General features: G+C 37.5%; 1 protein-coding gene across 2 annotated transcripts in view; it reads right to left on the reverse strand.

Annotated features, from left to right (window-relative positions):
- The window catches only part of ARL15 (ARF like GTPase 15), a gene marked incomplete at both ends in the record, with an annotated part of 216,528 nt that overhangs the window by 200,241 nt on the left and 2,689 nt on the right, over nucleotides 1–13,598 (reverse strand). The window contains one exon of one of the 2 annotated variants that reach the window (XM_080636791.1): nucleotides 2,793–2,846. The exons of the other annotated variant lie outside the window; for it this stretch is intronic. Coding sequence (XP_080492917.1) covers nucleotides 2,793–2,846 — 54 coding nt within the window. Of the gene's footprint in view, nucleotides 1–2,792; nucleotides 2,847–13,598 lie in introns of those variants that run through there. 2 annotated transcript variants of the gene reach the window in all.

Here is a 13,598-nt window from a genome sequence, read left to right on the forward strand (position 1 = left end):
TGTGAAGAAGCTGTGTGAAACACAGAGAGGAAATGGAGATCTACTTTGGTTGGCTGATTGTCTTTTTAATCCAAAAAGTTTTCATTTAAGTTTATGGTAATGTTTTATTTCAGGATACACATCTTTCAGCTTCAGATCTTTACAATATCTAAACAGTTTTCATATTAACCACTCTGCTTTTCCACTCCCCCCCCCTTCAAGGGTATACACATCTAAGCAATCTCATCTGGTTTAATCCCCCCAAAATGGGTATCACATCTCTTTCTGCACTCTTGCAAAGATCTGTAGTTTTCCTAGCTCAAGACAATGAAACTTTATCCTCTTAGTCATGGTGGCTGAAGGCAGCACAGGCTCTTTTGCCATGGGTAACTACATAATCCCTCCCTCCATCTCATAATCCATACAGGCCTGAAAAACAGGAAGCCTATTTAATGGAGTAGTACAGCTGAAGTAATGGGTGCTCAAGAGTGCAACTGATAAGCAGCTTGATAACAGACTAACAATTGAGATGTCTGTAGTCCAAAGGACTAAAAGCCTTTGCAAGATACTTGCAGCACTGTAGGATGAGGACATGCAGAACAGGAAGTGTCCAGGTAATACAGTACAAACCAAATACATGGTGCTGGAAAGGACTGTCATTTGAGAGACTATTTAGCTTTTAGATAAAAATCAATCAAAACAACAAAAAGTCTATTAAGTCTGCAAAACAGCATACAGTAGAAAGCATACAATACTAGACATGAGGAATTAATTAAATGGGAAATATGAACTGGAATTTTGCTTATTGACATCAGTAAGAAGCACCATACTTGCTAGATACCAGACATTCGCACACCTGAGCAACAAATCCAGTAACCAAGTTACATGACTGAGCATGAGCAGGGCACAATGAGGAGGGAGAACTATCACTCTGTGCTTCCTCATAGCTCCCGCTTCAGCAGATCTCTCCCTTTACTCTGACACCAAAGTTGTCCAAACCCACTCTCCAGTCAGACCACCTGAAAACTCACCTTTCTAATGACAAGCACGCCTCTATAAGCAAGTACTCTCAGCACTTAGCACTTTCCTAAAGGAACTATTTTATCCTTGAAGTGGGATGCATGTCCTGCCTCTACACTGTGGCCACAGTACTGCATCTGTGGAGGCTCTTAAGTCTACTCATCATCCTCCTGGCTTTCCTTTCTTAAATACCAGCAGTCAATGAAATCAGTTTCTCACAACATTTTCATAAATAAAGCTAACTCTTTATATTTTATTATTTAAAATGTTTGATGAAATTAAATATTATGCTACCCAAAAGGTCACAATATTAGTTATCCAATTATCACTATAACTGCAGCTATCACAACTTAGCAGTGCAGTGCAGTATACACACCACACTTAGCTATTTTAAACTAAAATAGAAACGGTGTCTTTCGCTATACATTATACTTGCTTATACCTGATTCTGCAACACGCATACATTTATACTTGGACATAGAATCATAGAAGCATAGAATAGCTAAGGTTGGAAAGGACCTTAAGGTCATCAAGTTCCAACCCCCTGCTATGACATCCTCTCAAATTAATCTGGACAACTTGCTATAGCCTTCTAAAGAGTTGACAGATGGTTTGCATACCCTGCAGCCATTAAAACCTCATACTGTAACCCTCTCTGATCCCTCAAGATAAGCATACTCTTATCACATAGGAATTTGGAGAAAGTCTTCCCAAGGAACTTAAATACCACAGGAAAATATGCCTTTGACTGTGGAAGCAGCAGATTCATCCATGAGGATTTTGTCTATATTGCCCAAATCTGTTCTTTTCTGCCATTTAGAAAATAGTCTTTCAGCTGCTGAAAACAGGATGCGGTCAAACGTCATGGGAAAAAAAAAAAAAAAAAAGAAAAACCAAAAAAAACACCAAAAACCAAACTTCAAGCAGGTACTAAATCCTACCTGAACTAAATTCTAATACTAAAAGCAAAAATTAAGTTTTGCAATGCTGTCATCAACAGTTAATGGTGCTACCTAGTGCTCATCACCTACAATTTTGACTGTACAGCCTAATAAAACAGTAAGTGGCATGTGCCAGACTTCCTCCTTAAAAGTATTAGCAGAAGGAGCAGCACTCCCACTCCAAAAGCTTCAGGATTTGAAGCGTGATTTGAGCAACAGTGTCTTACACGTTGTGTAATCCGAGCTTACACAACAAATTTCTACAAAACGCCTCATTCGTCTAACTGTTCTCATCATTAACTGGAACAACTGAAAGCAGGAAAAAAAAAAATAAACCCCAACTAAAATCCAACACCTAAAACAAACAACTTAGTACATTTGGGACATATGTTTGAAGTAAACCTCATGCTTCTTTTAAATAACTTAATTATGTTTGGTAAATTCAACTTAACAGCATTTGGCAAATATTAAGGCACTCCAGACAAAGCTTAGAACAATTATGACATTACTCAAACATCATGGATATTCAAATGTGTACAAACCCTTCAGCAACTACAGTAGGCCAGAACTAATACACATGACTTCTGAACTTTCTTACAGCTTAAGTGGTTGCCTGAATTTTTCTTTACCTGTTTAATTAAAGAAAAGAATACTTTTTCTGTCCTAGTACTAGTAAGTCTTTGAGAGGACAAAACCATGCTGTAGCCTGTTTATGTAAACTGATATGACAAATCCCTTTTCCTAACTGCATTACTTAATCCTGATTGATTCCAAAAAGGTAAGTAACTTCTTTTCACTCAAATGGCATTAACAGTAACAAAAATTATTTAGTTAGTTAAAACATTGCCTTACCGTGTAAATCCCAATTCTACAAACAGCAAATGAGAGCTGGATACATTCAGACATAGTCTAAAGAAATTAAAATAGAGATATTACCAAGAATGCTATTTACTACAAATTAGGTTTTTTTCCCATCTCTCCCCTCTCCCCTGAAAGCACCACCTAAGGCTATATTTCTTTATTTTTCTTCTGTAAGTGTGTATTAAACAAGTTGAGAAAATTCCCATATAAATTCAGATTATGTAGATACTTACTACCTTTCAATACAGAAGCAGCTGCCAACACCATCATACTTACTAATTCAGTATTTCACTACAAGCCTCAAACTACCTAATGCTCCCCAGAATGCCTGTACACAACATTAACATTTTGCATGCAAGCTTTCAGTTCCATTTATTTTTATCTACTTGGGTTTAAAAACAACCTGCAAAAGGCATTTTAATAGGGTAATGTGCTTTTAGCTTCTTAGAGGACTGTAAAGAGCTTCCACGTTCAAATATTACCATTTTTCTCTCCTACCATCATTCAGATTGTCTTCCTCTATTTATCAAAAGCACATGTATTATTTAATACCCCCACATTTCTGAAGTCATACTCCTTTAGTTTTCTGAAATTTTTATGTTCAAAAGAGAGCTCTCTACTGTCCTGAATATTTTATTTAATCTGATCTTACAGCTGTGAATAAGCATATTAAAAGCTTTTACCCTCAGCTTGCTCAACTTCCAATCTGTTGTGATTCCACAATTCTATGTCTTCTGCAGTCACACAGAGAGGCTGAGGATGAACTATGAATTTCTGATGAAACAGATGAAAAACACCTTCTTTAAATAGCATAAAGAAGCCAGAAAATAAATGCAACTCCCCAACACCAAAATAAAGCCTACTGTAGGCTTGCCTTTTTTATATATGGTACAATAAACCAGGCTTACAATGATTTATTCAGATGAATGGAGGCATTAGTTTAAATAAGGTATTTGAGTCATATTATATATATATATATAATATACAATAAGGTATGTTGAAGTCACTGTAGGCAAAAATTAAAGCAATCAAGTGGAATGTTTTTACTGCACATGTAACAAGTTCACACATCATATACATGTATTTTAAGATGTTGAAGGTGAACTGCTGGATGCTACAGACTTCAAATAGGATCAGTGAATTTACTTTTTTTTTGGCCTCTGCTTTCTAACCTCACCCCCCAAAACCCCGGCAATTGAATTACCCATTTAATGAGAATTGTGATTTAAAAGCTTAAAAGAGAAGTCATGAGTGCTAAAAAAAAATGTGTAGCAACATTTTTCATTAGCTGAAATTGTTAAATTTTAAATGAGTAGTATTTCACTAAACTGTTTGAAAGCCAAAAAACACAGCACAAAAACCTGAAAGCAAACCTCAACAGCATGGTTGATTTTCTTTTCTTACTGGAAGTAAGAATATTCTTACTGACAAGGAAATGCTGCTTCAAAGCACCATTTAAATTGCCAGGATGTATTCTTTTCAGCTTTCAGAACAAACACCCAATTCTACGACTTGTGCTCTGAATTTCCCACACTAAAAAAAAGGCACAGAAAAATAGGAGTAGAACCGACTTTGAGAAATCCTAAGTTACATGAAGCGGTGGGGTGGGATTATAAACCATACCCATACCCCTCCTGAGAGTATTTGCAGAGTTTGTTCCAAAGGTTCTAGGGATGGATGACTTCCCCCAGCAATCTCGTCTAGTGCTTCACTACCCTCCCAACTGGAAAGTTTTCTAATGTTTAACCTGAGTCTGCTGCAATTTAAGCTCACACTGAAACACAGGGTGATACATACAATGATTTGTATTTTCAGGATCCTGATATATTCTATGCTGATGGCAGACTCAACTTTATATGTAAAGTATATAAAGTAAAAGATTATTTCAGGTTGCAAGGGAAGTAAACATGCAGCAGCAGCAAAGCATTGCGATTTCTTAATGTATACAGTTTGCTTTTACTCTAGACAAGTACAGCATTATACATTGTTTTCCTTTTTTAAGTTTTGCTCAGTCCTTCCAGGCTATACATTCATGGGAGAACTTAGCTGCAGTTCAAATTCTCCAGGAAGCACCTGTGGACCCTTGCTTCGGTAGAATAAAGCACATCTATGCTACCTTACATATCTGTTGTTGGGCTTGTTAATGTTTTGAAACCAATAAGCTATTAGAAGGGATGAATTCTAAAATTATTATCTCCCCTTCCTACTGTCACAAATAGTGCCATTGAATGTTTCCCCTAATCATTTCCCAAAGAAATATTAAGCTAATCCCTTCCCCAAGCCTTCAAGATGATGCTTATGATTTGCAGTCTGTACCATTAAAAAAGCTCATTAATTCCAATGCTGTTATCAACTTTTTCTCTTATATTCACCTCTTCTCCCCCCCAAAAAAAAATTTACATTCCCCTCAATATCATTTCCATTTAATCACTGAAAAAGCATCAGGATTTGATTTAAATAATTAGATGCTTAGTGATGGTGTCCTACAGACTATCACTGTGATCACTGAATTACAATGTATCTGATAATATGCAGCTACACTGGGAATTTATTCTTCATACTTTCATTACTTTAGTTTTGCATCTCATTTGGGACCATAAAATTGGGCAACAAAACAATTGTTGGAGAATTTCGTTTACTTACAGTTCATTGTTGCTTTCTGAAAGGATTTTACATGGCAAGCATGAAAGTAAAAGAAAAAAAAATAATGTAAAAATATTCCTATGAATGTTACAAAAGAAAGATACCTTCTTGATACAATTCTACAAACACTTATTCTTAAGAGAAGTCACTTAATATGTCTAAAGTGAACAGAAGAGTCATCAGGTCAAATATGTCTAATAACATAAGCATGCATCTACGCCATTAGGTACGCTTCTTCTGAGGCAAAACCTCACAAACATTAAATAATTTCTCCAGCTGGAAACTGAACTCACAGCTAACATACATATTTGCCCAAAACTGCGTTATTTCAACCATGTTGTAAAAACATGACTGTTCATAATGACCTAGAAAGATGTCTGCCTTGCAACTGTGCAACCTGTCATTCACAAGTGTTTGTTCTGTCCATTTTTTCAAGCAGTCAGCTGTGAGTACAAACAAATTTCAGTACTGGGCATTTAAAAAAAAAAATCTGGCAGCTGACACAGGCACACGCTAATCTGCAAATGCACAAATTCATTGTTTTAATAGCTGTATCTTCAGCAAATATTACCCTACCTGTAATATCTACAAGAGAGAAAGCTTTGAAGAGATTAATTAGAGCACATTTCACAACCGCAAATCACCAAGTTGAAAGCAGTAGTCTCAAGAAACTTGGTGGGCAAAAGGGGAGGAGGGATCCTAATCAGCTTCTGGGAAGAGACACCTGATAGAACTGCAGGTGCTGGTATCCTCAATTCTGCCAATCAACAGAAATACTCACCTTGACCTCAGCTTGCTTTGCCACAATCCAAAATAAATTACAATGCTAAGTATAGTTTCAAGACCACAAAGGCAAAAAGCAATAGGAGAAAAGGAAGTTGCTGGGTTTTTTCCAGTGATATGTTTCTTCATGATGCCCTCCTGCTCATTTATAAAGAAGCAGTCCACCCCAGTGGACCCACTTAGTCCCCACTTAGAATTACCGGACCTTCCAGGCAAAAGCCTTTCCACCCCCATTTTTATCTGCATCTTTTTCAGTACATAAGAAATGTGAAAATTAGCAATAAAAATGTAAAGAATATGCAGATTTTATGGTACCTAGACAAATGGAGCCCGGAAGAAACACTCAGTGCTTGAGTTTTTCAGAACATGTAGGTACCCAAAAGCACACACAACTGTGCTATAGTACAGGTGGCAGGAACTTTGACCAGAGCTACTGCTTGCTAAGCTTGTGGTGTACTCCAAGTAGTAACTCAAAGGCTTCTCTTTCTGCATAAGATGTTATTAATGGAATGTGTTAGAGGGCTGTGACATTTCTAATTTAAACTCTCTGAATGCTTTTTTAATACAGCTGTCAGGGGTAAAAGACACAAAATGTCTTCATATTCTCCTTCAATGCTGAATAATTAGATTTTTAAAATAACAACCTTCTTGTACATAATCATTAGAAAAAATAAATCTGAGTTTAAAGACTAGAAGAAACTGATGCTGATGGAAAGGCAATGATATGTGAACAGTAAGTAGGACTGGATCCAAGAATCCACTTGTCATCAGAAAAAGTAATCAAGTGGATGCACCAGAGAACAATGCTCTCCCCTCTTTTAGGCAATATTCTTACTAGAAAAGTTTTCCATGACTGTTTCCAGGACTGCAATGATTCAAAGAGTGAAAGATGCAGATTAGCCAATACAAAATTAATAGCTGCAAGAACAGCATAGATTTCTCAAGAATTCTGGTCCTTTTTTCCTGTCCTGCTGAAACCTGAAATTAGGCAAGTTTCTAGTCAAGAATAAAGCACTGAGAGATCACTCACGGTAGAGCGCATCATCACTCTGCATTCTACATAGGCTGCCAATTCAGTTTCAAGTTCACTCAGTGTTGTGGGCCTTACATACAAAGTTATAAATTGGTTAGGATATAAATGCTGGAAGGCCAGCAGTCTCTTGCTCATATGTCAAGGCAGCACCTCCAAGCCAAAGGAATCCTTTAGCTACATGTCCCTGGAGCAGATTAACTGTGTTCATATATCCCTCTGAATTAAAAAGTCTCGCCTCCTGTGCAGTCAATCTGCTTACACTGGGGAGCACTTCTGGACCCAGTCCAGAATATCTCCATTTTCTAACTGTAATTTCCTGTACTGGAACTAGATCTAGCTGTCCCCTCGGTGAGGATTCACGGACACATTTAACACACAGCATAACCACCAGGACATACAGGGAACCATATACCTCATGGACACATCCTCAGGTTTCAGTAATTACAGCTTCAGAATCTTCACAAGCCTATTCTCACACCTGGACATCAAGTTTAATACCACCTAGAAAGGACCTGCCTTACAAAAAACTACAAATTCACAGTCTACTCATTTTGGCTTCCCTAAGGTTAGTGCACAAATGAGATCCAGAATGCAACTATGCCCATGTGAAAAAAGCAGTTCCTGGATTTTAACTGTCATCAAGTTCTTCTACTGGGAGAAATGACTTATTGCCTATTTACCCTCTCTGTATGATTTCAAAGATGTCTGTAAGATTGACTTCACAAATCATTCAGCTGTCTCATCTTCAGACTGAAGGGCTATTACTATTTAATCCCTTCTTGTATGGAAGCAATTGTTTTCTTTCAATTACTGTGTCATCCTTCTCTTTTTCTTTTTTGCTTCCACAATACTCCTTCTGAGATGATGCAACCAAAAATGTTGTATTTAAGACAACTGCAAACCTTACATATAAGCAGTGCAAAAATCAGATTTTTCCTTCTTTTTTGTTCCTAGTACTCTATACTTGTTGACAGATGTCTGGGTTGAGATGACATTTTAAAAAAGGATCCTCTTTCCCTTTCCTAAGCACTCATATTTTAGGGCCTATTCATTCATCTGTACTGCCATGTGACTTCTACTACAAATATATGCATCACTGCATTTATCAAAACTGAATTTCACCTGCCATTTTATTACCAATATCAGAAGGGATACTATGATTTTTTTTTCCCCAGGTTCAAGATGCATTCTTGATGTCTCTGCATCAGCCCATCCAAAGCATACGCAGTTTATACAACTAAATACAAACATGAATTTCCCTTGTAATCTCTGCACTCTCTTGTCCCTTTTATTCACTGCCAGAGCAGGGCTATCAAATCTCATTTATGAAACTTGCTATTGACAGTTTAAAGTATGATTACTTAATTTTTAACTGCTTCAAAGATTTTCATCTCTATTAGAGCCAAAATCACAGAAGAGAAGAAGAGGCAGTAGTTGCTACACAGGCTAATAAAATGTAGAAAACAGATGCTTCTTTCATCCAAAAGTTCCAAGTCTTAACAAGAAAAAAAAAAAGAAAAAAAAGAAAAAAATAATCTGCAAACTTATTTCCCCTATATGAACAGCTACTGCTGGCTCTTGCATGCCATCCTGCTTCCCCTGACTCTCCAACGCCAACAGTTAATGTGGTCCTGTGAACAATTTTTCTTCTACAGATTCTACCAAAACATACACCTTAAAAGCAAAGCATCACACAATGATTCACGTTCTTCCTGCTGTTTGTCTTTATAGGCAACAAAGCTACAGGGCAGGACTGCATCTAAACATACAAGGGCTTGTTAGCTAGACTTCCTGCTCTGTATCTCTCCCTCAGAAGGCAGGAAGCTACTTACATGCTCATGTTGGCAATTGATATAGTCACCTTACCAGGCTGTCAGTGAGACAAAAGAAAAGTTCTGTACTCTGAAGAGCTCCAGAATGAGATGGGCCAATTTCTTATTCAATTGCAAATACCCTATTTACATCCTCAAGGACTATTACACAGTCAGACAGTTGGCACTTAAGAAAGTTTTGCTGCACACACAGTGAAAAAAAGCAAAGCAAACATACTCCAGAGCATTATAAGCCAAAACTCAAACAATCACAAGATTTTAAGTACTGCATATGGGGTTTTTTTCCTTATGGCTTTTCAGCTGTTTGGACCCACATTTGTGCTTTTAAGTTTGAAACTAAAAATGCTTCTTTTGTTAATGGAAAGTTGATATCCTCACATAATCACAAAACTTCAGAACTCAGTTTAAGAGAAAAAACATCACAAGCTGTCAGTATTAAAAAACATGAGCTGATGATTCTGACCACAAGCCAAAAATGGTAATCACCATGGGGTATTCAGGAGGAATATTCTGTCCTTACAAAATGTAGATTTCCTCCCACATTAAAAGCTTTCATTTCTAACCTTTTGTGAAATTCATCACTCCATTGCCTCAAGCTTGGAGGTCTAATTGAAGAATTTCAGGAGCAGCATATTTGCAGAGCAACATGGGACCCAACACATATTGAACCTGGGACTAATTCACACAGACATTATAGGGCTGTTCATAACAAACACAGACTAGCTCATTTTCAGAAACTGTGGCACATTTTTTGATGTAATCACATCCACCAGTCTAATGCAATCCTTATCATGGAAAAAGCAAAATGGTAAAGTAATTTGATTTTAAATGTACTAATTCACTTGTTTCTTCAGTGCATGTATCTGAAGAATGAAATTTCTGGCACTACGATACTGCTGTCACTTTACAGAATCTTGTGTTGGAAATCATATTAAGGCACTCTTTTGTGTTTCAAAGGAAGCTGTATCAAGTTTCACTGTTTGTAACAGCCACCTCTGAATCAAAAGTTTTACTGGGGAATTCAATAACTGTTCTATTACAGGATGAGCAAATGCATTTGACTTTTATCTTTGCAAAGGAATTGCACACATCTGCTCACTGATCTACATTCAGCCAGGTAACTTCCAGTGAGTTAAGTCACCAATATTTTTATTGCCTTTTCTGTATGGCTGATTACATCTTTCATTCAGCAACACTGTTTGCAATACTGGCTAGGTAGATTCTACCAAGGACGAGGATTTGTTTTCCAAAGCACTTCTCTTCCAGGTCTTCAGCAAGATCAGGTTCTTGAACTCCCAAACTTACTTAAACCAGAAGCATGTCCATTCAGGTGAGGTCACCTCCCAGAATTGATTCCGTTTGCCATTCCTAGTTGATTTAGATTTGAATGTTATGCTTCTTTCAGCTGAAATACCAATAGGAACCTAGTCACAACAACTTTCGGTGAGAGTCTGTAAAATTGTTTTGAGTTTCTTCTCACATTACTAAGCTGACACAGAAAGTAATCAGAAGCAGCAGCACTCTCACCTTCAGATTAAGTGAGCCTGGCTAGGTATACAGTACCATGTAATCCAGCATAGCAAGAGCTGGTGCTGAAGACCAAGCATTCATGCTGTGTACTTCTGACTAGTTTTGATCTGGTCCTGTGGACTGAAAACCTGTTAGCTGAGTGCTTCTTCCAGTGAGGTTTCAACTGAAAAAATACCAAGTTCATGTGATCTGTGATTACTCAGCAGTGCAAACCTACCTACAGTAAGGAGACTTAGATCTACTTCAAAAATTCACATCTGATCCAAACACTAACACAGTTGCTTGCACCCTATACAGTAGCTGATCTTGCATGTCTTAGCTGTTTTCTTTCCTGCATTCAGCTACATCTTTACTTTGAAACAACTGCCAGACCCCACATCCTTGTACCTATCAGCTTCCCAAACCAAAAGAGGCATAGCATCTTAATATGTAGAGCACTTGTGCCCTACAGAAGGTGTAAAGTTTCAAGGATATTACTGCTAATAGATGAGCCAACAGACAGCCCCAATAATCCTTATCATTATGTAACAAAAGAGAAAATCCATATGATGAGAGGAATGTTTAGCAAATGATAAAGAGGACAAGGCTATAAAGACCTTTGTTGCTCGTGTTGCAGGTGATATATCAAAAAACTATCTGTGCCTCAGAGGAAAAATCCGGGTTCCTAGTATGGAACTTTCCCTATATTTCCTTATTCAAAGGAGAGCAGCTACTTGTTTACAAAGTTTCAGTAAAGTAAGACTCAAACCTTTAAACAGATGCCTCCATAACACCATCTGTAGTATAACAAAGTATGTTTTCTGTGCCCTGCAGATACCAAACAAGGGAACACGCAGCAACAGCAATGGAAAGACAGGATCTGAAGCAGATCAGAATCATTAAGTGATCGTCTTTTATCCTGTATTACACTTCCCAAATCAAATCTGTCCAACTAAATTAAGGGGACCAACTAAACAAAATGGAAGGTCTTAAAGGTAAGCTGTTCAAGAAAGGGAAGTTGCAGAGAAACTTTTTTTTTATTATTATTTTAACATCACCTAATATTTCTAAGAACACCACAGTTTGGTATATGCAATTCTCCCCTGTCAAGCAAGACTTTGCCTGAATATTAACTAGCCAGAACCTGAGGTCAAGACCATTCAGAAACCAAGAAACTCTGAAGTCACTTCAAGGCCTATTCATCTAAAATTTGAAAACTTAGTTCAATTTACTTAAATACTACTATCCAAATTTTAGCTTCTGTGTGCACATATGCAGAAATAAAATGTTCATAACAGCTACCAAATGTACAAAGAACTGGAAAAAATCCAAACTTGTCATAGGTAAAATACAACCCCCAACAAAGCAATAGGGCTTTTACAGCACTAAGAGAGCACACTCTTGAATTTGCAATATCCATGTTCATGCTTAACTTTTAGGGGGGGGGGGGAATAAAAGGAATCACTAAAGTTGATGCGGTTGTTCACATGAGAAGTGTCACCTTCTATTTCAGGTTGGAATATACTCTTCATTATCTGCCCAAGAAGCATTCTTACATACAACTAAGATACAATGTAGTATAGAATACAACTTAAGATAAGCTATCATATTAAAAATGCTCAATATACAAAATTAAACAGGTTATCAAATTTATCTGACAAACTCTCAGGGCAATGTAAGACCTATTCCTTTTTTGTGAAGTCACGCAGATGCAGATTTCTACATCACCCTCTAGCACAGCTTTTAAAAGCTCTATGCAGGTCAGGCTGGTACATGCAGCTATTCAATATAAGATCCTTATCTAGCACAGAGGATGCCACTGAGAAAGTATATTGTGAAAGTCTACTCAGCAGCTTAAAAATTACACTGCAAGTATCACGTACAAAAAACTGAAGCATTGCTATGTTTCCCCACAAGTTCTCCAAGCAAAAATTCTAAGATTGGTTATATGCCATGCTTTTCACAAGATGCATCATGCTATAATTTCTTAAATTAAGTATAGTCTACTGAACACAAGCCAGCCAATACAAGTCTATGTATACACTATAATCCCTTCAGACACAATGCAGCAAGAATGAAGCATAAGAAGGCTGCATATACATCACTGGATTATGTAGTCACAAAACCCGACAAATCTACATTGATGCAGCTCTGTTCACATAACTTATTTTAAAGGAGTTAACACCAATACAAAGAGAATAAACTGTATGAGTAAAAGGTGTGTCTAAATGAGTGAAGATGCATTCTTTTCTAGAGGTTGAACCTGGATTAGCTATGTTGATCAAATAGAAAAAAAAAAACCACACCATCACACCGCACAAAAAAAACCACACCACTCCTAACACTAATTATATCAATACAAAAATAAAACAGGCAGCAGACTCAAGAGCCTGTTTAGCTATTAAAGATACGGAGGCTAGTGCTACTATTCTGTTACAATGCAAAACCAGACTGGAGCACTGCAGAAGACACTCAGTTCTAATACCAATGTTTTATCAAATGGCATTAGCCATAGATCAAGTATCACACTGTAAGTGGAAGAGGGCATACCCAGGTTCTGGTTATCTACCCATACAAGCTTCAGGACTATAGTCCAAGCTGGCTTCAAATGACTTGGCTTTGAGCAGGTTTTGAACATTTTCAATAACTTGCTGATATTTGCTGATGCTGCAGATGTTCAGGATTTCCTGGGATCAGCTCCTTAAAGGAGAAAAATGTAACATCAGTGTAGGCCCCATTCAGGAAAAATCAGAAAAACAATCTTCTTATGGAAGTCTTGGAAGAGCTGGCTGGGGGCAGACCTCTTGTCAAGAAGGAATGATTCCCAAGTCTGGGCTGCAGCAAACCTGATCTCTGCTATCATAACTTCCGTCCAGCAAACTCTCCCACTCAGCCCCACTGCTAACCAAAACTTTGTATAATGCTCTGTTAAGGGACTACTGCAGCCACAAACAAGTGCATTCTCTGCCCTGCTGTCAGCTTCACATCAAAGGCAGG

Source organism: Psittacula echo (assembly GCF_963264785.1).
Source record: "Psittacula echo genome assembly, chromosome: Z".
In the NCBI taxonomy this organism is placed as follows: domain Eukaryota; kingdom Metazoa; phylum Chordata; class Aves; order Psittaciformes; family Psittacidae; genus Psittacula; species Psittacula echo.